The sequence below is a fragment of the Cuculus canorus genome, chromosome 19, assembly GCF_017976375.1.
Source record: "Cuculus canorus isolate bCucCan1 chromosome 19, bCucCan1.pri, whole genome shotgun sequence".
In the NCBI taxonomy this organism is placed as follows: domain Eukaryota; kingdom Metazoa; phylum Chordata; class Aves; order Cuculiformes; family Cuculidae; genus Cuculus; species Cuculus canorus.
In genome coordinates this window covers 10,007,597-10,033,242 of record NC_071419.1, presented here as the reverse complement: position 1 = coordinate 10,033,242, position 25,646 = coordinate 10,007,597, and the positions used below count along the sequence as shown (strand labels likewise).

Sequence of the window (25,646 nt, the reverse complement as noted above, 5' to 3'; positions counted from 1 at the left end):
TGTTCATCGCATTTAATCAACATATTCAAAGGCTGCTTGCACTCCCAGCTGCATTGTTTGCATTTCCAGCTGTTGCAGGCAGCCTGCTGTGTGAAGACTGCCGATACATTTTTAACTCTCTCATTTCTGCTTCCTTACATTCACATTGCAGTGAACAACGTTGAATTTGAAAGTAAAACAGAGGAGAAGAAAGACGTTGATGACTTGACGAAAAACGGGCCTAAACCAATCTTGCCTTACAGTTCCATGTTTATCCTAAGTCCTACAAATCCGTAAGTCCTCTGACTCTGTAATACACTTATGGGTTACAGGTACTTCAAGCATGGGTATTCAAAGCAAGAACATTAGCTTGGTCTTCATCTCCACCAGTCGAACACATTGGGAAGTTAAATAAAAGCTTCTGAAGGCTGTGGATCAGATGCTGGTATTTCAGTTGGGCTTTCCCGGGGGAATAAATTGCTAGGATAGGGAAAAGATGATGCTTTAGGCAGAACCTTCCTAAATGCCCTACTGGCAGTCAGGTGGGCAGTCGCTTGCTCAGTTGTAGATCGCTGAAGTGTGGGAGTAGGGACCATCGTTGGGTTAAAACATTATCAGGAGAAGCAGGTTGGGGGTTGGTTTTGGTGCCAGTGGATACTTGCAGGTTCTTCAGCTGGGATTTGTGCTCTTTCTGTACTGGTACTCTTGCATCACTGAAAACTTGGAACTCCTGGGAAAACCTGAATATTTTTGATTTGCCGAGGCTGAGAGTACAGCTGTCGGGATCTGTTGGGATTACAGCATTGCTTCTGCTTCAGGCATTTTTGCCTCATGGGGAGCTTTGTACGCAAAGCCCGTACATACTGAGTATGTCACTCTGAAGGGCTGCAGGACTAGACAAGAGCAGCAGGGGTTGTAATAACTGTAGCACGAAGGCCTGTGAGTCATCTTAAGCAGTGACCGAGGGTGATGGAGGGCATTTGAAACCTCTACCAACCCGGAGTTCTGCTAGGAGCAGGTGTGATCATATCTCTCTGGCTCATGTAGACTTGTTGCAGATCCTAGATGTTGCTCTCTGAGGTTGTACTCCGCATGATCAGATACCTAAGGTAGACTTGGGCCCTTTCTTTGGCAACTCCAAGAAGGAGAGGTCCTACGCCACCTGCTACTCAGGACTGTGACATCCTGGCCGCCTGTGCAGTTGGTGGAACAAAGCGGGCTGCTCAGTGCACTCATCTTTGACATCAGAAATTCATCTTTGGTGAAAGCCAAGGTCTGGCACCCCTGGACAGTTGGCAGGCTGAATATTTTCTTTAAATGCAAGTGTCAGCTGTGTATTTTGGGCTAGAGCCCTGCATGCTCCAAGATCACATAGCTATGAACGCAGAAGGAATTTATCAGTGGGAGAAGATAGGGACTATCTATCAATAACAACTGTTAGAGAGGGAGAATGACCCCAAACTATTGCTAATCTGATCTTTAAAGGAAATGAGCTGAAGACTCAATTCATATCCCTTCAGTCTCAAACCTACAAGAGACATGCCTGTGCTTCCCATTTGCCTTCTCCAGCCACCCGTCAAGTAGACTTCAGGATACTGCAGGATAACTGAGCCAAAAGCCCAGAGAGTTTTCCCTTTTTAGAGTGTAATGATAGCATTTCGCTATTTCAGATATGGCAACATTCTCTGAATTCACGTCAAAGGCAGCAAATGGAGAGGGAAGCGTTAGATAAGGTGTGCTCCTGGCATAGCAGAAACTTTCTGGGGCAGATCTGAATTATGGAGCTTGGCCCCTATCTGGTTGGATAGGGAAACAGTATTTCCTTAATATTTGGTAGCTCAAGTGTTTTTGCTGTGGAGTGATCACTGAAAATGACTGTTAGCTCCTAAAGGCAGAATTGCAGAGTAGGAAGCTAGATGGTCCAAGCCTAAAAGAGTCTGAGCTGAGTGAGGAATGGACTGGACAGACAGAGAAGCAGCAAGACTTTGTTGTTTCACATGTATGCTTGTCTTCTCTCACCTCGTCCTACAGTTATGACCTTCTGAGCCTTGTAGTCCAGATTCTGTGTGTTGTTTCAGTCTGTTTGCTCCAGTCTACACACACATCTCCCCCAAAAGCTGCACTGAAAGACCATTGAAAAAACAATGTTCACCAGGAAAGAGGTATTATAACACAGGGCCAAAGGGACATAACCAGACAAAGACCAAACGGCAGGATGTCAGCAGCTTGTTTTTCTTCCTCTGGGCAAGATACAGACCCAGCTGCATCCCCTCAGGTGTTTTGGCTGGCACTGACTTCTCAAGAGAGGCCTTTCTAGGATATGAAGGCTTTACCATGTCTGTCTCTGTCAGCCCCCACTGGGGATGCACGACCCGGGTGCTGCTAGTGGGCAAAACAATTCTGAGAGCAGAAATGGAATGTGTTCCTTTCCAAATGCCACCCACTCTCTTAAAGCAGACGTGCATTTGAAACCATTTCTCAAGTACCACTGGTAGTTTGCAAGTGCTCCTGCATCTCACTGTTGTGAATGATGAAAATCTAAAAATAGGGACTTGTTATTTCTTTGATGAATTGATTTTGATGCAAGAATTGCAGTTACAAATGTTATGGAAAATGTTGCCTTTCACTTCTGCGGGTTCGTAGAGCACAAGGATGGTGATGCTGTTCTGTGGGATTGATGACCAGAGCTAAGGGATCCACGAAAGTGCTTTTCTTCATGTTGTTTTGATCAAATCTGTTTTCTTAGTATTTGTAACTATTTCCTTCTGAATCCATTAGCATTCCAGAGGAAAGGAATATATACCTAGATGTGAAAAATAAAGTTTAGTTTAGCTGTTAAGATACTTGCTTAGAGAAATTGTGATATAGTAACTGAATCACATTCTCAGATAAAAAGGGTCTTGGTGAGTTACATATAATTTGATTTTTCAGGCAGAACCTCAGTCCTTTATTCAGCGACAAATGGTGCAAATGTAGAGTTTCTCTATTCTCTGTTCAGCATTTGTGAATCGTGGTCAAATGGAGTTATTAGCTGAAATTTGTGGGTAGTTTTGCATTGCTGAGAAATTGAGTCACTTTTCTTGGACAATTTGTGAAGAAAAAGATCAGGTTAAAGTAATCAAATATAATACTGTGAAGTATTTCTGCAGCTTACAGAGCCTATCTTAGAATAAAGTGCAGGCAGGGGTGCTTGGCAAGAGAGGGATTGCTAGGAGTAATACTCATGGTTACAAAGCCAGTTTCAGCTAAGAGTCTCTAAGTGCATAGTATCTCTCTGAATTTTAAAGGGATTAGATGATATTAAAACCTAGTTTTGAACTCACAGGACTCTAAGCTTGCAAGTTCAAAGCAAAAAGGACGAGGGTATATAAGGATAATTTGTAGAGTTGAGCCTTGAAGGTTCTCAATGCCCTTTTGATACACAGATAGATGTCATCCCTTTACAGAGAGGGTAGAGAGCAACACAGAGGTGCTGAAGGTCTTGCTTCAGATCTCACCACAGACCTGTTGCAATGTCGAGTTTAAAGCCATTGATCTGAGTTTTTATTTTCTTACCAGTATTGTAATCCTAGAGGCATAAAGGTATTCCTGATAAAGATTGTCATTGTGCCAGTCTTTCATACCATAGCGCTTGACCGGCAGCATCTGCAGAAGCCCCCTTGTATGCTCTTGTCATTGGCAGGATTCGGCGTCTGTTCCACTACATCGTCAACCTGCGCTATTTTGAGATGGTCATCCTCATAGTTATAGCCCTCAGCAGCATTGCCCTGGCTGCAGAAGACCCTGTCCAAGCCGAGTCGCCAAGAAACGATGTAAGTAACAACCAACACAGTCAGAATAAAGTTGTTCTGGTTCCCCCAGCATTTATGCTCGTGGTACGTTCCTCCCCACCTCCAAAGGACAATACTGTGCACTGCAAGTGCAAAACTGAAGCTTGCTTTAGTATTGTATTCAAATTAGCTTGTTCCACTATCAAAACACTCACAATTCCTGTCCCTTTCTGCTGCTTCAACCGCATCTAAGTTTGAGAGCTTGGAAATCATTGGTTGTTTTGTTGGTGTGACTTAAGTGGAAGAAGCCCGAAAAGCTTACAGAGTGCTCAGCCATGGGAAAGGCTTCCCCAGTCACAAACCAGGGCTGATATTGTTCTAAGATCCCCTGCTCCTACTGGAGCAAAGCCTGAGGAAGTAAAGCCAGGTAGGGTTTTTATCTTGGTTAGGCACAGTAGCAATCTCCTGGAATTAGGAGAAAAATTACTTATCCTTGGATGTCAAACCAAACTCGGAGATTTCACAGGTGGGGGGCTCGGATGAGCAGAAATAGGAGTGTGCCACCTTCTGCACAGCCACATGGAGCCCAGGAGCGCTCATGCATCAGAGAGCCGAGTGTCTTTTTCCAAGCACATTCACATGAGGACGTTGGCACAGAGCTGGCGACAGTTACAGGGGCAACCGGGAAACTACAGAACTGAAGATTAAGTATAGAAACTGCAAGATGCCTAATTTTGGACTCCTCAGTGTAGGTAGTTGCAGTATGTGGAAATGGTGTGATATTTGTATTGACTCAATACCCATTCCGTATGTATAAGCATACGAATCACTGTGCATAGGTGCATCCCATCCACAGAATTAAGTTAAAATTTAGAAGATCTATAGATATTTGAATGGACTGGAGTTGTACTTACCAGACGGTACTGAGGAGTCTGTGTTCATCCACCAGTTTAACAGATTAAGGAACTGAATTGCTTCAGAGCACAAGGCGGCAGACCAGGACAGAGCAGAAATTGCCTGGCCTGGCCTTCTGCTTCTGAATCTGGTCAGTATTTGTTTCTTTCCAGAGGGAATCCACGAATCCCTATATCAGTAATGAGCTGAAGTAGCTATGAGCAATCTCTCCCCCTCGTCCCTAGTAACTGTGGAATCAGTTTTACAAAAAGAATTTTATCACTCCCTTGCTCTCCTGAGGTCTTTAATAATACCGTCGTTGGCTACAGCAGAAGAGAAACCCAGGCTGCTACACAGATGCTGGCAAAAAAAAGCTCTTTAGGAAAGGATATTAAAATATTTCAATTTTGAATATCCACTTTGCCTTATTAAAGCTGCCACATATGCAGGTGCACTGAAGCAACCCATGGGCGTGCACACTGCAGTCTGGCAAGAACTGGGAAAAATGTTTCTGTTTAAAATCAGATGATTCAACTTTGTGCCAGAAATATTTGAAAGCCTCCCATGAGATGATATTTCACCACTGTAGCAAATAGACCATTGCTAGAACAGCCTTTTTACTCTTTGCTCATGTGCAGACTATTTCAGTGTGTTGTCTTCCCTAATAAATGTTTCTCTTTCCAATTCAGGCTCTGAAATATTTGGATTATATTTTTACGGGTGTCTTTACCTTTGAGATGGTGATCAAGGTAAGAATTTTTCCTAGCAGAAAGGTTCACCTCCCCTTTCCCGTTTACGCTCATCTAATTCCGGGAAGCTGGAGAAAGAGGGTGGGGCACAAGAAGCCTCCCCAAGCTCTCCTGGTTCCTTTAACCTCTGATTTTATGGAGGAAAATAAGGGTATCTTCAGCACCTGTGGTTGTTTAAGAGGGTAAGAAATGTAGGAGCCTGGTGCAGAAATGTCTGTGTCTGTCTAAGGATACAGGAGCTGATAGATCTTACTGAGACACATCCGATTCTTCCCTTTGATGCTGACCAGGAATAATAGAATGCTTTGGGTTGGAAGGGACCTTAAAGATCATCCGATCCCAACCCCCCACGCCATAGGCAGGAATATTAATAGCAACTGATTCTTTGTCTGTCACGTTTTGCAATGTTGGGGATTCACCTTTGTACTTTACTCAGTAGGGCAGTGGGTTTTGCAAAGACTGTGGGACAGTAAGTTTCCAGAAAGAACGATTCTAATAAAGTCAGGATTTATTCTTGGGATGATGATGTGGTTGATTTTTAGTGTCAAAGGAAGGTGTTAAAGGGATGCAGAAAACCAGGTTTTCCTTTTTGTTTGATAGAAGGATTTGAAGGTATGTCAGGAAAGCAGCCTTGCACAGGCTCTGAGAAAAGCAGATAAAATGTCTAGCATGCACTTTGAAACTCATCTAGGAGATCTTTGGCTGCACTGTAAGGTGAGACTCAGTCTCGTGCAACAGCAAGCCCAACTGCTACACTGAGCAGCGTCTTTCATCAAGTGCTCCAGAGCCAGCATAACTCTTTGACCGTTGCGCTTCACTGTGGGTCTTCCCATCCTCACTTTGTGTTTTATTGTGTAATCATAGAATCGTAGAATAGTTTGGGTTGGAAGGGACCTTAAAGATCATCCAGTTCTAAGCCCCCTAAGCAGGGACATCCCACTGGATCAGGCTGCCCAAGGCCCATCCAACCTGGCCTTGAACACCTCCAGGGATGGGGCAGCCACAGCTTCCCTGGGCAACCTGGGCCAGTGTCTCACCACTCTAATGGTGAAGAAATTCTTCCTAATGCCTAGTCTAAATCTGCCCCTCTCCAGTCTGTAGCTATAACAAAGTTTTGACAGAGCTCTCTGGGCCTATTAGAGATGTGCAGGTTGACTGAGTATCTAGATGCTACCTTGCTACTGTGAAGCCCTGACAAAGAGTTTGTGAAGGGTCTTCTGATCAAGAATGCTCCTCTGTACCTTGGTAGTGTTGATTTGGTACTTATTTTATTAAAACTCTTTTCTTTTGATGTGTTTCCTCCTAAGATGATTGACTTGGGGCTGTTGCTCCACCCTGGCTCCTACTTCCGTGACCTGTGGAACATCCTGGACTTCATCGTGGTCAGTGGGGCCTTGGTGGCATTTGCCTTCTCGTAAGTACATTTTCCTCACACATCCCAATTTCCAGGGAATAAGTTGCAGAGGAGGCAGGGCCGCAGCACAGAGCTAGCTGGAGGATAGTGTTTGTGGCTCCATTTCCTAGTGAAGTGTTCGGTTTCTGCCTTTTATCATCCTGTAGGTGGGAGGGAGAACAAAACAAAACAAAACACTATATTTGTGTTGTAGAATTTCTTGAAAATTCATCCAGATTAAGGGAGAGACTGTTCACTCTTTGTTCAAACACTGAATCAAGATTTTTGTGACTCTCTGGCCAACTTCTTTACAAGGATGCATCCTAATGGTCTGTGGCAGTCATAGAATCATAGAATGGTTTGGGTTCAGAGGGACATTAAAGCCTATCCAGTTCCACCCCCCGCCATGGGCAGGGACACCTCCCGCTGGATCCAGTTGCTCCAAGCCCCATCCAACCTGGCCTTGAACACCTCCAGGGATGGGGCAGCCACCACTGCTCAGGGCCTCCCCACTCTCACAGGAAAACATTTCTTCCTAAGATCTCATCTCAATCTCCCCTCTTTCAGATCAAAACTGTTCCCCTCCTTCTATCCCTGCACTCCATGATAAAGAGCCCCTCCCCAGCTTTCCTATAGTCCTGTGTCTAGTTAATGCAATCAGTGGATAACTCGGTGAACTCTTTTCAAAGCATTATTTGTACAGTCACGGATGTTTCTGTTTTCTTTATCTTTCATATTTCTCTCTCCTCCTCTTCTCTCATTAACGATATTGCATTTCCAGAGAATTCCACTTCTAAAGCTAATTGCTCCCTCCCTCAATCACAGTTCTCTGTTGATGGCATTAAATATGTTCCATGTGCTTCTTTAATGTCATGGAGGATTTTGAGCAACAGACACGGAGGAATTGCTTTTTACAAATGAAGATTAGTTTTCGTTTGAGCATTTTTCTCAGAAGAGACAGGGGGAAGAGCAATGCAGACTTTTCAGAATTTGGGGAGATCAGAGTTGGATAATGGAAAGAAATGTTCCACATGTAGCTCTTTGCCATGGAATATAGAATCATAGAATGATTGGGTTTGGGTTGGAAGGGACCATGAAGGTCATCCAGTCCAACCCCCCTGCCATGGGCAGGGACACCTCCCACTGGATCAGGTTGCTCAAAGCCCCATCCAACTTGACGTTGAATGTTTCCAGGGATGGAGCAGCCATCACCTTTCTGGGCAGCCTGAGCCAGTGTTTTATCACCCTCAGAGTAGAAAATTTCATCCTAAGATCTAGTCTAAACCTCTCCTTTTTTAGTTAAAAACCATTACCCCTTGTTCTGTTGCTACAGGCCCTGCTAAGCAGTTTTCCCCCATCTTTCTTATCAGCCCCATTAAGTATTGAAAGGCCACAATAAGGTCTCCTTGGAGTCTTGTCTTCTCCAGGTTGAACAACCCCAGCCTCTCTTCATAAGGGGACGTGTTCTAGGCCTTTGATAATTTTTGTGGCCTCCTCTGGTCCAGCTCCAACAGGTCCAGCATTGATTGTATTGCAAATGTTTTCCTGAGAAATTCTAGCAGATGACCTGGAAACAGGACTTGGCCAGTTCAATCTTCTGCTAAATTAGCCTTGAGTAATTACAATGAACATTTAGCAGCCCATGCCCAAACTCCACTCACCTCTTGGTTGATGTGGTAATTAGAGAAGAAGAAGAAATTAGCAGTTTTTTGTTTGCTAATGAGAAAAAGCATTCACCTTTGTCAAGGAGCTGTGGAAGGGTGTCTTGCATACCTTGGACCAACAGGATTTTTTAGGCAGACAGAGTTGCTCCTCTAACGTGCCCTGCTGTGAAAAATACTGCCACATCACTTGCAGCAGAGTTACTGGGACCTTTCTGGTAAGGTTCACCTGGCATATTTCTCAGGAGTTTTTAATTTTCTGAGGTGTCAAAATTTCATTCATATTAATGCTGTGAGATTTGTATTTCAGATCTTCTATTCTTTGCAGCAAATGCTGGATAAAAATAGTCCGAGCTAATTTGGCCAAGGGAGACAGGAAGAAGTGAGATTGGCACTATTGATACAATTTTTTGAACCAGTTGAAGAGTGACAGTTGGGGATATTGGAGTCCAGGCTTCCTGGGCCAAATTCTACCCAAAAAAATTTCTTAGGCCTTGGAGCAAGTCACATCCAGTATGAGTTTTTCAAAGAGATGTTGCCCTCCACTCTTTAAAGACTTAAGCAAGGTTGTCTTGAGATGGAATTGCTGGGCTGGGCTGATGAATGTCTTGATAGCTAACACATGAAGTTCAAAACCAGGCTGCTTTTTATGCTGGACTAGATGTGTGCGTGGCTTAGATTCCCTGCACGTTAAGTATGTTAGAATAACATCTCTCAGGACCAGATGTAGTCAGACAGTAAAGTCGAAACTTACTAAAAACAAGTTTAGCAGTTAAGAAAGCTCCTCTAAAATAAAGAGAGGTATAAAAGTAAAATCATATTAGTCACAAGTATTAGTTTGCAAAACAATATTATCCAAGACTATGGTTCACTGAGAATTTCCCTTTTCCATTAAGAATTCAAACTTTCAAGGTAAGATCTGTAAGAGCAGCTCCATGAGCTGTGAGAACAAACATCAGGATTTGCCTTTAAAATGTCTTCTCTTTGAACGAGATTTTCCTTTGGACAAACTGTGGATTAAAATGAATACTTTTTAAATCTTCCTGGGTCTTTTTGCACTCAGGTTTTCTGTTGCATTGGGCCATGAATATCTAACAGCACCTCATCAGCCTCTAAATAAATTACTTGTCCATCCCCTGGCTGTGCTTCATAATAGTGTGCCCCAAGCTGCTTCTATTTTACATGCTCTTTGAGTAAGTATTGAGCAGGGAGTTACGGAAAGCGAATGCAGAAAACCTGCCTGCCGGTTTACCGTCTCAGAAATGAAAGTGAGTCAAACCCATTTCTGACACTTGGAAACGTTTGAATTCCTTGTGTGATGTTGGTGATGAGTGTAACCTCCCCTACGTGTCTGCGTTCCAGCAGGCAGAGAGCGCTGATGTCCAATCCAGAGAATACCTGCAGTGTCTCTGGTCTGACCTGAGAGAAATCCAGTCGTTTGTAGGAGATGACTCGCAGAATCTCGTAGGAGATTCTCTGTTCCCTCTAGTCCAGTTAGGAATACTATCAAGGCTCAGACTGCTCAGATGACAGCGGGGTAGATAATCATGTCCTTAGCTCAACTGCGTAATTTGGTTAAATCAGACTGATGCACTGATCCTGCAGAATTGTGATAATCCTGAAAATCAGCTTTTGGAGAATAAACTGGGTAATCTTCCTTGTTTAGTTATTGAACTTTCTCTAGCAAACCCTGCAGTCCCATCACTCAGCATCAGCGTCACTGTAAAAATATATTTAATAGGGCTGTTAGCAGTCTGTGTTCGCAATAATATACAATTGCCACTCAGCAGGTATGATTTAATTCATGCATGTTCTTGACCTCATCGATGTCCGGAGAAGGTAATGTGAATCAGCTTCTTCCGAATAGACATGTCACTGAAAACCTTGGAAAAATATAGCTCCCTGAAATGCTTCCACGCTGAATATTGCAACAGCCTAGGTTTGTTTAGGCATACAAGGTGCTGTCTTCAAGGTACATAAAATCCATCTCACCCTTTCTAACCAGCTCTCGGTCTGCTTTCTGCCTGCAGCTCATAGAAGCTGTGCTTGACAGGAGTTCAAATGTTAAAACAAGGCCCCCAGTGAGGTGCTGGGAACATTAATAGTACTGATGGTGGTGATAATAAAATAATGCCTTCCTTTTAGCAGTCTGTTTCAAAGAGAAATCCCTTTCTTTTTCTAGAGATAAACATGCCACAAGCATACAGACGTGTTTCAATCTTTAGGGAAATAAAAACTTAAAGCAAGCAAAAAAAAAAGTCATTAAAATTTATCAGCCTCAGGTGTAAAATGTTCTTACTCCATAGAAATAGCTGATAAATAGCAACAAAGAGATTGCATTTTTACATTTTCAACAACAGAAAGATGGCTCCAATGCCCAGAATTTTACGTTGCTCTTTGAAAAAGCAAACAATATTTGCCAGCCAATCAAGGTTTTTGCCTCCCAAAGGGTCAGGAGGATGAAGGTATATTTACCCTGTCTGCCTGCCAGTTGAAGGGCCGATTCACTGGGGGGATGTGTGGGGATGTGCTTGATATCCAAGCTGTCGTGTAGCCAAGCTGTTGCTTCTTTACGTGTTTATTTTGATGAACATTGAGTTGGTGGGTGTGGGACAGGGGATGGGGTTATGTGCCGGCACATCTCTGTATGGGCGTGGGGTGCACTGTATGGCCTTATGTTTCCGTTTGTCATTGACTCTGCTCTTTCTTTGTCTTCTTCTTGCTGGAATCTCTCTCTAGGAGTTTCATGGGGTAATATGTTATTCCTGTCTCTTGCTGCACTGTTATGCCTGTTAAATGTGTGTACACACACTTACCACTGTGGAAACAAACCATGTTACACCCATTGCATCGACTCTTTCGTCCCTTTACTACTCATTATTCAGTGAAATGTATTTTTTCCTTAACAATCCTCATTCATCCTAATTTTCCTTAAGCAGAGGATAGAAGCAGACTAGAAAGCCAAGTAGACCAGAAAGTCTTGACCAGAGAGTCGGAAACCGTGATAAGCAGATGTAGTTGTACCAAAAAGATTTGAGGGGATGACTTTGTGGGTGTGTCCTTAATATGTGGGTGGTGATTCGTGAAAATCTTAATAACTAGATTTGAAGAAGCAGTTTTATTATCACTCAGAGAGCCGCACCTCTAAACTGCGTTAGCAGTGCTGGAAGCTTCAGGACTAATTTTGTGTAGTCTGGGCAAGGTGACCCAGCTGGGATTCAGACTGTCAGCCTTGGACATTGGTGAAAAGTCTTTGACATGAAAAGAGAGAGAGCTTTTTGAGAGATTGGCAGGGACAATGGTAAAGAACGAGGTAGCAAAAATTGTATTTATCCATCTACAAGGAGGAGGTAGTTTTGTCGTCGGTGTTGTGCAGTGCAGCTTTGCTTTGGGGATGGAGGAGGAGCAAAAACTGTGTCAACTCACACACAAGTACAAGCAGGGCAGCATCTCAGATGGGCTCCTCCACAGCAGAGTACCCAGAGAGACAGTAAAAAGCAAACAAAGAAAGGTCTTTGATGGGAACCAAGAAACTGGGTACTCAATTCTTTTTTCTGTCTAGGAAACCAGGTCATTTAGACCCTGGAAGAGGCTGGTTTTGTGCTTGGGAAGAGTTGCATGACCTTATTTACTCTTCGGTGGAGGAATTCACTTTCTGCTTGGAGATTTCAGGCAGTTGCAGGAGATGCTGACTCCACCCTGCTCTGAATATTTGATGACATGATTCCAAGAGGCTCATGTTACATGAAATCAGAGCTGCTGGCAGGAGCAACAGAAACAAGAAGCTTTCATTTTAAATAACTATTAATTTTTTAAAGAATCTTTTATTTATTAAAGGAAAAAAAAAAGGCCTTCCAAAGCTCTTTTAAAATATTTCTAGTGTTTTAAATAAATGAGCAGCAAACTGCCCCAGAATAAACAGAACTGGCCTAATGCAACTAGAATTGACCTAATGCATTTTTTTTTTCTTCTGTGGTGCTCTTTTTACTTACTTTTGAAGTCATTTGGCTTCTGTTTGCTGTCTGTCTTTATCCTGCTTTCTCTTCTGTAGCTCTTTTGAATTTTGTAGTTGTTATTCTGCAGTCACCTAAGATCTTGTCCTTCCATAGCAATTTATTGGTTTTGTGAGGAATAGTCTAGTCAAATGTGTGGTTGCATAGACCTTTTGACTGAATCCTGGTTCCATCTGGACCCTTTATTTTGTGGGACATGTGGCTCTGTATTAGAATGCTGTAAAAAACAGTATTGGCAGAGGTTGGTCTTAAAAAGACTGAAAATAAATAGAGGTTTTGTTTGATGGGCTGAAATAGTTGCAGAAAATCCATTTCATCAAAATACAGTTTGCATCACTAGTTAGAATCATAGAACCATTTAGGCTGGAAAAGACCTACAAGATCATCCAGTCCAACCATCAACATAACACCTCTGTGCCATATCTGCATGTTTTCTGAACCTCTCCAGGGGTGGAGAATCCACCACTGCCCTGGGCAGCCTCTGCCAGTGCTTCACAGCTCTTTTAGTAAAGGAATTTTTCCTAATATCCAGTCTAAAACTCGCTTGGCGCAACTGAAGGCCATTTCCTCTTGTCTTTTTGCTTCTTACCTGAAGAGGAGACCAACACTCACCTCACTACAACCTCCTTTCAGGTAGTGATAGAGAGTGATTAAGTCTCCCTTCAGTCTTTTCTTCTCCAGGCTAAACAATCCAAGTTCCCTCAGCTGCTCCTCATAAGACTTGTGAGGTCACAGTACCAGGGCATTGAAAATGATTTCTATTATAGCAGGAACCGTACCGTGGTAAGAAGGAAGTATGATTTTTCAGGACTCTCTGTATGACTGAGATCCTAAATCCCATTATCACTTAATTGTCTCATGCTCTTTATTTCCTGGGGTGCCTGAAAGAAAGGGAAAAAAAAACCTTCTTAGTGTCCTTCGTTCAGGCAAGAAGAATTTTTTCTTTCTGGAACTGTCTGCCTTTCACCTCCCAGCCCTCAGTGCGGTCATCCACATGCCTCCCCATGCAAGGGAAAACCAGTTTATCATGGGATCATGAAATGATTTGGCTTTAAGGGACCTTAAAGATCTTCCAGTTCCAACCCCCATGAAAGCTTTTTATCTCATAGACCCAGAAGAAAGGATTTACTCTGCCCTTTCATGAGTCCCCAGTAGGTCTGTTCGGCCTTTCTAGAAACATAAAGTCGACAGAGGTTGTTGCTCCAGGCTTGGAGGCAGCCCTGTGAGACCTGAGCCAGCTCTTGTGGAGCCAACAGTGTCTCTGTTCTCCTCTCAAACTCTCCTTCCAGGAGGCCTCATTCGTACAGTTGTTAATTAGCACAAATGCACGACAGCAAAGCAGAGAAGTATTTAGGTCTCCTGGAGTCAGGAGCACTGGGAAGGCACCGTGCAGAAACGTTCTGTGGCTCTACTTGAGCCCAGGGCCATTGAGGCGTGTTAGTTCAGTTGCTGCCTGCCAGTGGCTGTGCTGCTAAGCTGGGCTGTGTGCCTGTTGATCTGCAAACCAGAAATGTGGTCACAAATGGTAGAGAATTGAATATATTCCTGGGTCAAGGTGTCTCTACCTTCTGTGTCCCACTTTTGATTTTCTCCTACTGCCCCAACCACGTGTCCTTTAACCATCACTCTTCTTCTTCGTTCTCCTCTGAGCTCTACTTTCCTCAGCTCCTACCTCTTCATTCCCTTCTGCCCTGCCTTCCTCATCCCCAAATGGCTGAGCAGCATGGAGCAACCTGACCAACGCGCTTGGCCTTCCAGAGGGGAGAGGATGGAGGGAGCAGCAGGGGCAGCCAAGGAGCCAAGGTGGTGGGCATGTAGTGGGTGACCATCAGCCATGAGGACGGGCTGGCCAGACGAGGCGGGATCTCTTTCACAGTAACCTATTTCTGCTCCTGCTTCTCTCCTGCCACTGACTGTCCTCCTCAAGAGGGTGATTAAATGCTTTTGCAGCCAGGGCATTGCTAAGGATCAGACAAAGCTGCCTGGGGAGTGGATGAGCTCTGGTTTGGCCGGCTCGGCTGCAGCGGCTGTGGCAGGGATCAGTGCTTGCTGCGAGTTGGTGATTTGAAAGCAAATATGCAAAGCCAAACGTGGGCTCGATCTTCTTTCTAAAGAGAAAGCCAGTAAAAGCTATGCTGGAGGTGTCTGTTTCATCTGGATCGGATTAATGTGAGTAGAAGAGTGTTTCTTTTAAATATGTGAATAATGTGAATCAAAAAGTATTTCTTTTAAATATATAATAGATAATCTGTGGCATTAAATCCGTCCATGAGTATTAGCTCAGCCACCTGGATTTATGGCCATGCCAGCATTCTGTTTCCAAAAACAACCCTAAAGCAGCTCTGAAAGGCAAGACAGGGAGAGGACAGGTAAATCTCTATCCTATTCCCCCTCTTCTCCATTTCTATTAAATCTTGTGCAAAGGCAGCTTGTGTTCGATGTATAGCTCATCAGGATACAGCCCATGGCCCTCTAAAAACTCTGTGTCTCACTGCTTATTGCATTTCAAGACACCTGCAGTGACTGTTAATTGGAAAGAGAGACTGGACGTGAGACAGGAATGCTTGTTTCTAGGTTGCAAATTCTAGTCTAGCATTAGTATTGAGTAGTATAGTATTAGGACTGAGTTATTAGTCATTTAGAAGTGGATGGATTGCAAAGAGACACCTTCCGGGGATGGGCAAGGTTAGTCAGCTGTGAAACAGGGTGGTTTCCTCTGCTCTCACAGGGCATAGGGTTGGCTGCTAGCAGGGACGGGGGAGGCTTTGCAGTGCCGTTCCTGCACATTTCTCGTGGATCTCTTGGGTTGCGTGCGTTTCTATTCCTTTCCTTCTGGAGAAAAGAAAGGACTAGAAAACTGGGGGAGTGTAGGATAGGTCTATCAGCATCTGCTCAATGTGTTATTCATTCCCACCTGTGTTCCTTCAGTACAGTCTCAGACCCACACCTGTAGCCATGAATAAAACTCCGTGAAAGGTTTTCATCCCATTTTCACTTCATACGAAATGAAAGGGAATGTCATTGTTTTGCTGTCGGGCTGGAAAAAGACATAACTGTGTCTTGGAGGGAGGAAGAAATCATTATTTTTAGTTATTTTGGAAGTGCATGAGGAAAGGAACTCTGTCCTTCCCCTAAAAATCCTTTTCATGGTAACAAAAGGAATGATCACAAGTCCTGCACATGGGTTTTGCAAAAACTAAAACCAAAATGTGACTTACAGCACCTGCATGTATAAGTGGGAAGCTGCCCTAGCACTGTTCCAGGCATGTAATATGCTGTCATATTACATGTTCCTGCATGGGTTTGGTAGCATGTCTTCCAAGAGACACCCAAGGATAAAAGTACAGGCATGGAGAGCAGCTCTGGTCCCCAGGAGAGCTCTGTTCCTCACCGTGAAGGCTCCAGTTCCTTCTGGTCACTGCCTGCTTGTCTAGACTCAACGCCCCTGCCGGAGAAGTGCAAGAAGCACGTGGTCAAACACCCTTCTGTCTCACTTTGGTACCTAGGAGGGAGGAGAGCCAAGTGTGACTTTCTCACTTCTCCTACGCGGGGCTGGGATGAATGTACTAAGCCTCCTCTCCTGGTGGCTGCAGCTGAGCTGTGCTGCTGCCTGGGATTTGACCATCGACTAGGTGGGAAGTTGGGGCAGGAAGATCACCATCTCCTGGGAGATGCTTGGTGAGTAGCTAGGAAGTGAGCAAAGACTGGAGAGCACGTGTGGCTGAATGCTTCCAGGACCATGTCCTGCCCACAGCCTTCCTCCTGCACGGTGATTAAGACATCTCAAGTGGGCATTCATCCCCAGTTCTCACTAGTGCTGTCTGCATCCATGGTAAGGATGGTACCCAAAACCTGTGAAAAAGCCACAAAACCCTCCCACTAAAACAAAAAAAACCTACTGACTATCTATAGATCTTCTAGTTAGAGACCTGAGGATCAAACTTGTCTCTCTATTGTTCTTGTGCCTTTTATCCGTTGCAGAGGAACCAAAGGCAAGGACATCAACACAATCAAGTCACTGCGAGTTTTGAGAGTCCTAAGACCACTGAAGACCATTAAAAGGCTGCCAAAACTGAAGGTTAGAGAATAACCACAAATCTTTCCTTCTCCGGAGGTTTGCAACCGATCTGAGTGAAAGCGGATGGACTCAACTTAATCCAAGTTATTTCTGTTCCTTTTATTACATTGCAATTAATCTCTTTGCGAGATTTATAAAAATAGCTGTGCAGATGTTTAGCAAATGTCAAACACTTGTTTCTTTTGCAAACATTGTGTACAATATTATGAATTATTGTGAATCAACATTAAAATCAAGCTTCTAAAAAAAGAAAAAGTGAAAAAAAAATGCAAATAAATTAAATTACAGTTCCTAAGCGTGATGGTCTTAGAAAAGATAGAGAAGAAAATAGGTTTTGGAGTGGCTGACTTTCCCTAGAGAACTAAAGATGAATATTGCAAGGTTTTTCTGTCTAAAGAGAAATGTCATTGCTGTATGAGGACTTTTAATCTGATCATCTTTTCTATTAAAGACTGTACAGTGCAGGGTTTTATAGCGGTACCCTTTCATCTCTAGAATACTAAGTTACAAAGTAGAATAAAAATAATGGCCTGCAGTTACTTATTCAACACCATTTCAAGAAGGCTTTGAGACAGAGCCAACCCCTGCAAGCAGAGAATGGAAGGAGTTACAGAATTTAATCATTTCTGAGTTTGGGGAACTCTTCAATACCTATTGTAGAATGTCTTCCTGTGGCCGCACCACTTGCAGGCTCTCGTCTGTGAGAGGTGGGGGCTTTTGCAATGGTGAAACCATATCTGACAATTGCTATTTTAACGTAGTGGCACGTAAAAATTGAGGCTGGCTGTTCTTATAGATTTACTTTTATCCTTACCCACAATTCACGCTTAAATAATTTTGATGTTATGCTTTTTTTATGCGTACTAAATTTACCTCAAAAGATAAGGAAGAGTAATGTTGAACAATGTAGACAATGGTCTTTATTTGTTTAGCAGCTGGAAATGCACAGCTCTGAGGTCATCCAACAGTCAACAGCAGCTCAGTCCTACAGCAGGACACCGAACGCTGGCTTTTTATTGAATGTCTTTTTTACTTTCAAGCCATTTTACAGAGTAATTTTACCACTTTGAAAGAAGCATTCAGGAATCTTTATGTGAAGCCTAAATCATATTCATTTGGTTTGTCATCAAAATTCTTTCAAGTTTTCTTTCCTGAATGCGGTCTCGAATGCAACAATCGACAAGATTAATGGGATGATTAGAGATATTGCCAGTGTTTTAACTCAGGATTTCTGCTTTGCATCACAAGTGCAATTTTGTGAATTATTCACTTCCATTAAAAGCAACAGGAACATTATTGTACAAACCCTGTGCCTGGGCAGCGAGACTGCTCGATTTCTATTATTACAGCAAACTTCTTAGACTAAAATTAAACTGCAAATTACCTGTAACAATGAATCAGTGACTAATAGGCAAATAATAAATGTATTTGAGAAGTTCTTTGCAGGGAGTTCAGAAGTGACATGTGCTGACTAGATTAGTCACACTTAATTTTGATAGACTATTTTTTTAGAAAAATATTATTTTGTAGAATCGTTAAGGTTGGAAAAGACCTCTAAGCTCATCCAGTCCAACCATCAGCCCACCGCCGCTGTAGCTACCAAACCATGTCTCAAAGTGCCATGTCTACATATTTTTTTAACCCCTCCAGGGATGAGGACTCCCACACTGCCCTGAGCAGCCGCTGCCAGGGCTTTACCACTCTATCTGTAAAGAGTTTTTGAAACATTTGGTTGTTTCCTATCTGTTATATTCTCTTTATTATTCAACCAGTTCAAATAATGGTCAGAAAGTAACATATTTGATAGGTTTTTACCTATCCAGTGGGAATAAATTAAACACAGATATATTTTTCATTTCATAATTAGCCATGGCAATATTTGCTTAGGACTAATATTTATCCTGGCAAGCTGTCGTTGTCTTTATAAATTTTATGGGCAGCATCAGAAAATTCAGTAGCATAGTCAGACCCAATGAGAAAGCAGATGTAGGAAGCTGGCATTGTTTCTCACAGCTGGAGGATGACCCTTGGTCAAACACTTGGTGTGCGAGTCCACGGAACCACCCATGGGTTGTAGGTTGGGTAATTACTCCCAAATGTAGTTGGACGTTAAATGTGAAGATGTTTGATGCACTCTTCTTTTCTCTCGCCCCCCTAACCTTGTTCTCCTCCATCTCCAGGCTGTCTTTGACTGTGTGGTGAATTCCCTGAAGAACGTCCTCAATATCCTCATTGTTTACATGCTCTTCATGTTTATTTTTGCCGTCATTGCCGTGCAGCTCTTCAAAGGCAGATTCTTCTACTGCACCGATGAATCGAAGGAACTGGAGAAGGACTGCAGGTAGGGCTGGGGGCAGGGGCTGAGTGAGGAAGCTGGACTTTCCTCCAGCAGCAACAGCTCTCTTGACTGCCCCAACTCTGCATCAGCCAAGTATCTGCTGAGCTTGGTGACTCTCCTGTAAGAGCTTTAGCACAGTTACCCTAGAAGTGAATTTTCCCTTTTATTGTTTTAATAGCTGCTTCTTCCCTGGCTCTTATCTAGCCAATGTTTACCCAAGTGCTTGATTATGCTGGGGAGCAAGCTCCTTTTCCAGGGTTTTCAAGGAATGGTGAGGGAATGGACTCCTTTTTTCTACCTGCTGCCTTGATTCTTTGGGCTTATATGAATTAGAAAAACACTATGAATAATTAATCAGAAGTGAGTTGGTAGGAAGTTAAAGAGCTCCTAATTAGCTAGAAAAGGGGTCAGTATTTGAATATCTTAAAAGCCCTGTCGTGCTTTGTCCTTTGCAGCAGACTGGAAGGTGTTTTACCACAATGTGTGTCTTTCTCACTTGCCTTTTTTCTTGGCACCCAAACTGCATCCTCAGCGCTGTCCAGATCTGCCCTTGTTACCCCTCTCCTCACGTTCTGCAAGCGCAGGGAACGTCCCTGGAGGGACTGCATGCACTTAGCAGTCGCGGAGGCTGTCGCTGCAGTTCTTCCTCTCCGTAAAGCAGATGTATTACAGGGAGAAATAGGAAATTATAGAAGAATGTAGGTTGGAGGGGAACTCCTCCGATGCCAGGTGCCTCAGCCCTTCAAAGCAAGACCCAGTTTAGAAGTTAGATCCAACTCTGAAGTAGGAGTCAGAGACTTTTCCCCATCAAGCTGCACAGTTTTCCATGGGCTCAGACAATTGAGGAGCCAGCATACTGTTAATTGCCAGCTTTGACTAATGGATGAATGTCCTGATTGCCATTTCTTTCATTTCTAGACTTCAGATCTGGGTTCTGTGGCTCAAAATAGTTAAAAAAAAATGCCCTTTACTTCCGTTACAAACCTAAGGGCTGCCTCTTTATTTGTCTTTAATACATCGCACAGTCAGACTCTGCTACTGGGGGGTTTTGATGCTCCTCAGTGAGTCATATGAAATGGCTGGTTTTGTTTCATTCCTTCATTTGGTCTGAATTTTTGTTTTTCCTAGGGGTCAGTACCTGGATTATGAAAAAAATGAGGTGGAGGCACAGCCCAGGGAATGGAAAAAATACGAGTTCCACTATGACAACGTGCTCTGGGCTTTGCTCACGCTCTTCACTGTCTCCACAGGCGAAGGGTGGCCAACGTGAGTACACGGGACTGGCAGGGTCAGTGATCGCGGAGGTAATGACAGCTTTCCACAGCTCTGATGGAAATTTAAATGGCAGGTGACCTGTGAAAGAAGAATAGTCTTTTATCAGCTAAACTTTACTTTCCCTTGGGTGAATCAGCAGACAGGGCTCTGCATTATTCTTGATGTTCCTCTGAGCTTACACGTGGATGCTTAGGCAGTTTTCAGTACTTAAAGGCTTGCTTGCTCCAGTCTTTTGGACTTCCATGCCTTTCTCAGGTGCAAAATTGATAATGGGAATGTAAGAAAATGAGGGGGGGGAAGTATTGTGAATTATGCTGAAAGTATACTGGGCATGACACTCCCAAAATTGTATTTACTGTTCAGCATATGACTTTATTTTGGCACACTTTTCTGCTAGGGCACATGGAGTACAATTCATAGTCAGGGTTTCTCCCTGGCAAGCCTTCCGTGTCCTCCACATTCGGCTACTTCATAACAGAAAGAATAAAATGTACCACATCAGTGTTCCTTCTCCAGTCCCTCACTGTGTTCCCCTACTTGGAGATCATCAACGCCTCTCCTTTCCCCACCTTTACTCATCTCCGTTGACCAGAGAAGAGAAGGCAGATCTGACTGTATCCTCTCCCCTTGGCCAAGAGGATAAGTGGATCTATACAGAACAAATCTCCATCATTCTGCAGAATGGGGAGAATAACTACGGTTTCCCTAAAAATATCCTCAAAGAAAACTTCTTCCCAGCCGTAGAGTTGGGAGTGAGTTTGACCTGAGCATATATGGAAAACCCTCCACGTGAGTGAAGGCCAGTGAGTGACTCTCAGGCTGTCATTGGTGCTTCACACTGACTTTTCTTCTCTCTTTGCCCTTGATTGCAGCGTGCTGAAGCACTCGGTGGATGCTACCTACGAGGAACAGGGTCCCAGCCCTGGCTACCGAATGGAAATGTCTATATTTTACGTGGTGTATTTTGTTGTCTTCCCTTTTTTCTTTGTGAACATCTTTGTGGCGTTAATCATCATCACCTTCCAAGAGCAAGGAGATAAAGTGATGTCAGAGTGCAGCCTCGAGAAAAATGAGGTACCCATGTCTTCTGAATCTGAAGTTAACACTTGGGGACTCAGAGCACCTCGATACCCATGGAAGTCTGCTCCTCATCCTTCCCATGCCATGATGGTCTTTAGAGCAGCCATACCTGAGGGTGTGTGGTGTAGAGACCAAAGAAATTGCACACTGTTTCAGCTTTTCCATAAGGACAAAGCCAGGGAGAGCCCCCCAAATGCTGTGTGTCAGTAAGCACTGTCACACCTCCCAGTGGACCACACCTCTGCTTCAAAGTGAAGATAGACTTGTGTGTTAGCACAAGCCTGTAGGTGTGAAAGACCAGATCCTTGGTCTTTTAGAGGCCAGTCATCAGAAATTAAAGTGAGTTACAGCTGCTGCAGCTCCCTAAGGGAAAGCTCCTCTCACCAGACTGGGTTTGTGCCCAGCTGAGACACTGACCTCCTGACAGCAGCTGCAAGAAGATGGCTTGGGAAGAGCGTTAAGACCAGGGCAAACACGTGAGAGGCTTATTTTTTAGTGCTGTAGTAAACACCGTCATTTTCAGCTCAGGAACCTCCTGAGCTGGATGTGGCTTTTCTTCAGATAGCGACATCTGTGCATCTTTCTTTCGTGGATGTATCCAGTTTCCTCCTGAATCCACGCAGGCTTTTAGCATCCGCAACATCCTTCATCTGGAGTGTCACAGCCTCAGCAACCTGTTGTGTGAGGAACCATCTCTTTCCATTTACCTTGAAGCTGGAACCTGATTTTTGATGGAAAGAGATGACTTCTTGATCAATTAGTAATTAGTGCATTGTTTGTCTATAGGAACAAAAAGTCCAAAATAAAGCAGAATATATAGAGATGCTTTACCCACACAGTTTTTCAACTGAGCAGAAAGTAATTTAAGACTTTAAATTCTTATGTAAACCCAAGATGAAAAAATACTCCAGAATCAAAACATCTTGAGGGTAGAAACCAATTTTTAATGCAGTTTTATATTCATAATAATTAGAACAGAAATAGCCAGCTAAGGGGGGGGGGTGTCTTTGAGAGTTTACCCAGTAGCGTTTCTTGGATAATTTATAGGTTGGGTTCAGTTCACATTTTATGAGATGTTATTAGCTGGGTGGTTTTTGCTGTGTGTGAGAACATCCCTGAGTTTCACAGTACTTTGTTTTTAAACACAGATAACATCTTTACCAGTCCTCCAGTTTCTACAATTACACATCGGGAGGAATTGGCAGAGTGTATTCTGAAGGGAGCCTGTGGATTTAAACCTCCTTTTCCTAAGCGGGAAGAGATTGGAACCTACTGGGAGCTGAGCTGGAAAGCTGTCTCCTAGGATTGCAGGGGGCCAGAGGACTTTTGGGGTGCTTTATTTATCAGCAGTGTCCAAAAGTGATCTCAGTTTGGGGATCCTCTGCTGCTATTTACAGTAGTCATCATGAGTGAGAAACGCTTAGGAATACCATCCTCCACTAAAGCATTTTCTCGCTCTCCCAGCAATGTTCTGACTGATAGAGACTGCCAGACCTTTTCTTTCGTATTCTTTTCATCCCATTTGTGTTTTGTAGAGGGCCTGCATAGACTTCGCCATAAGTGCCAAGCCACTGACCCGCTACATGCCTCAGAACAAGCAATCTTTTCAGTACAAGATGTGGAAGTTTGTGGTGTCCCCTCCCTTTGAGTATTTTATCATGGTCATGATTGCACTCAATACCATTGTCCTAATGATGAAGGTTAGTGGGCTGTTACTGAATCTTTGCAATTCCTGGCTAGCCAGTGGGGTGTTTGTGGGAAAGGCCTTGTGCTCTCGACTTGAGAGACACAGGGATCAGTGGGAGCAACCACCGCTTCTCATCTGCCTAATGTTGTTTTTAGAAGCCGCCTGGGATTCCTTCAGTACTTAAAGGGAGATGGTTTAGTTGTGATGAGATACTGTGAATGGGATTCCCCTGCACAGCACTGGTTTGGCTCGTAGCCCCTTCAGCGTATGGCCAATGGGATGGGAACTGGGTTCTGCAGGTCTGGAGCTCCTGGATCAACCTGGGCTTCCTGCTGCAGAGCGGGGTCATGTCTTGGGGATGTTCAAAATACAACCAACCCAGAAGAAGCTTTGACAAACTTCTGGGATGTGGTCCGTGATGCCTAGGACGAAGAGGAGATGCAGGTGGCTGGTTATTGTGGATGATCTCCTCTCCTAACCTCTGCTTAGCCTGGAGTATCTTTATAATCAAGGGTTTTGCACTTGTCCTCAGGTTTTGAAAATGCCCTTCTTCCCTCCTGGATTGTGCTGTGCTTACAGGGAGATGTACACTAGCAGCAGTCTCCTGGTCCTGGGGTTATCCCCAGGTGCTCTATTAGAACAGCGTATAGTCAGTGATGTGCTCCTGGAGTGGCACGAATAACCCTAGTCTGACTTAAAGCGAGCACAAACCTGGCACTAAAATGGGCAGGAGTCGTGCAGTCAGGCAAAAGTCAGCTGGGAAGGTTTTGTTCTGTAAGTGATCTTTCAGTAACAGCCTTTCTTCCATCCTGGTTTAGTTCTATGATGCTCCACAAGCATACGAAGAAATGCTGAAGTCCCTGAATATTGTATTTACATCCATGTTTTCAATGGAATGTGTGCTGAAGATCATTGCCTTTGGTGTGCTGGTATGTGCCTTCCTCATTTTCTTTCAACTGTTTCCTGTCTACGCTCAGTGCTTCTATTTCATGATGCGCATTTAAAAAACAAACGAACAAACAAAAATTGCGTTGCAAAAAGAAAATAACCCCTGGATCCTTCTGTCCCCTTTGTGTTTTCATTCGACAGAATTATTTCCGAGATGCCTGGAATGTCTTTGATTTTGTAACAGTGTTGGGAAGTATTACTGATATTTTAGTAACGGAGATTGCGGTAAGTACAGTTTGCTCAATTTGCTTGATTTTACCCACAAAGCTGTACCCTGTCAAGACATTGCACCTTCTCCCTCGCAGCTGTATTCTCTCGAGCTGCCTTGGGGACTCATCGTGTGATGATGTCCTTGGGTGATCTAGTAGCCCCTTTCCATTAGCTCTGCTCTTTCCACCAGGATGAGCATGGCTCTCTGCCCCAAAGACTCTCATGCGGAAAGCTGTGATGAGAACAACAGTGCGAGTGACTCTGCCAGGAAACAGTCTCTCTCTCTCTCGTTCCACAAAAGACTCCAACCCCAAGCCGGTTTTGCCTACTAATGGAAAAATCCTGTTGAGTTTAATAGAGGGAAAAGAGCAAAAGGATTCTGTTGAAGACTGGTGGTTTACAGCAGGAGGTGCTTTGCAGGCACATCTGCCCCTTGGGGCTCCTACCCAGTTGTGGTTACGGGGCAGAGTGAAGGCGATAAGAGGAGTGAGAAGGGGGGAAGTGATGGGAATGTAGAAACAGCCAGAAACTCCTCAGCCTGGATTGGGGGAACACGGTACATTTCTGCTATGTGCACAAAAGCTTAGCAGGGCAACTATTAAAACAAACAAGTACGTTTACAATGCCTGCCCTCACCCTGCTAATGAATTCGGTAGCTTATGTGAAGTGTACAAACTTGCCATTAAATTCTAGAGGATTTTTCCATAAGGGGAGCAAATGTCTGACTTGAACCTTGACCACCTGATATCATCCAACTTATAAACCGTTCCTCTTCTCTCCCAGTGCACGTTTTAGCCGATGATGGTGTATTTGTATGTGATGAATTGAACTTTACCATATTTTTTTCTCTCAGTCCATGTGATTTGCTTGTAGATCTGGTTTGTGTGTGCTAAGAACTATGCTCCCCAGACCTCTTTACAGGACACTCAGCTGGTGGTGAAGAAGCTATTACTGTTTCTAACAAAATACATTCTTGCTTAACCTCTTTGGTACAAAAAAGCACAGAAAAATGCACAGGCAGGGTAAAGTCGCTCAGATTAAATACAAGGTCTGACTAGCACTTCTATGAATGCGTAGATTTACTGCACTGTTGGGGAGTATTGGGTGCTTCCCTCTGCTCCCTCTGTCGTGAGACACTCTTTCTCAATGGACTCAGGCACCCAAACCTTTGCCTTGGTTTGAAAAGTAGTCAAACCATTTGCAAGCCAGCCGCAAACCTTTCTCTTCCACCCATTTTTACTGGGAGGAAGCAGCACAACCAACTCACGTGTGGTAGAGCCTGAGGTCTCTCCGAGTTTGGTATCTTCTCCTTCAGAAAGATGTCTCCTTCGCAATGCCAAACCCACACACCTCTTGTTAAAACCTTCCTTTGTTACAGCTCTTTTGGAGGCAGAGAGCAACCACTGTTGCCAATTCCCTGCCTGGATACCAGGCCATTGCCTCTCCCTCCAGCTGCCTTCGGGGTGGCCCAGCCTCGGTGCCTGGCACGTGAGGGATTGGCTATGGACTGGTCAGGTCGGTATATGTGCATCCCCAGCTTTTTGGAAGTCACAGCTGTCCCTTGACATCTA

At 43.9% G+C, this 25,646-nt stretch overlaps 1 protein-coding gene across 19 annotated transcripts in view; it reads left to right on the top strand.

Moving 5' to 3' along the window:
- The window catches only part of CACNA1B (calcium voltage-gated channel subunit alpha1 B), a 309,668-nt gene that overhangs the window by 231,262 nt on the left and 52,760 nt on the right, over positions 1–25,646 (top strand). For all 19 annotated transcript variants that reach the window (XM_054083988.1, XM_054083991.1, XM_054083987.1 and 16 more), the window contains 11 exons: positions 152–272; positions 3,662–3,791; positions 5,333–5,392; positions 6,700–6,806; positions 16,441–16,537; positions 18,718–18,878; positions 20,004–20,141; positions 21,023–21,224; positions 22,766–22,930; positions 23,736–23,846; positions 24,007–24,090. In XM_054083988.1, the coding sequence (XP_053939963.1) occupies positions 152–272; positions 3,662–3,791; positions 5,333–5,392; positions 6,700–6,806; positions 16,441–16,537; positions 18,718–18,878; positions 20,004–20,141; positions 21,023–21,224; positions 22,766–22,930; positions 23,736–23,846; positions 24,007–24,090 (1,376 nt within the window). The remainder of the gene's footprint in view (positions 1–151; positions 273–3,661; positions 3,792–5,332; positions 5,393–6,699; positions 6,807–16,440; positions 16,538–18,717; positions 18,879–20,003; positions 20,142–21,022; positions 21,225–22,765; positions 22,931–23,735; positions 23,847–24,006; positions 24,091–25,646) is intronic.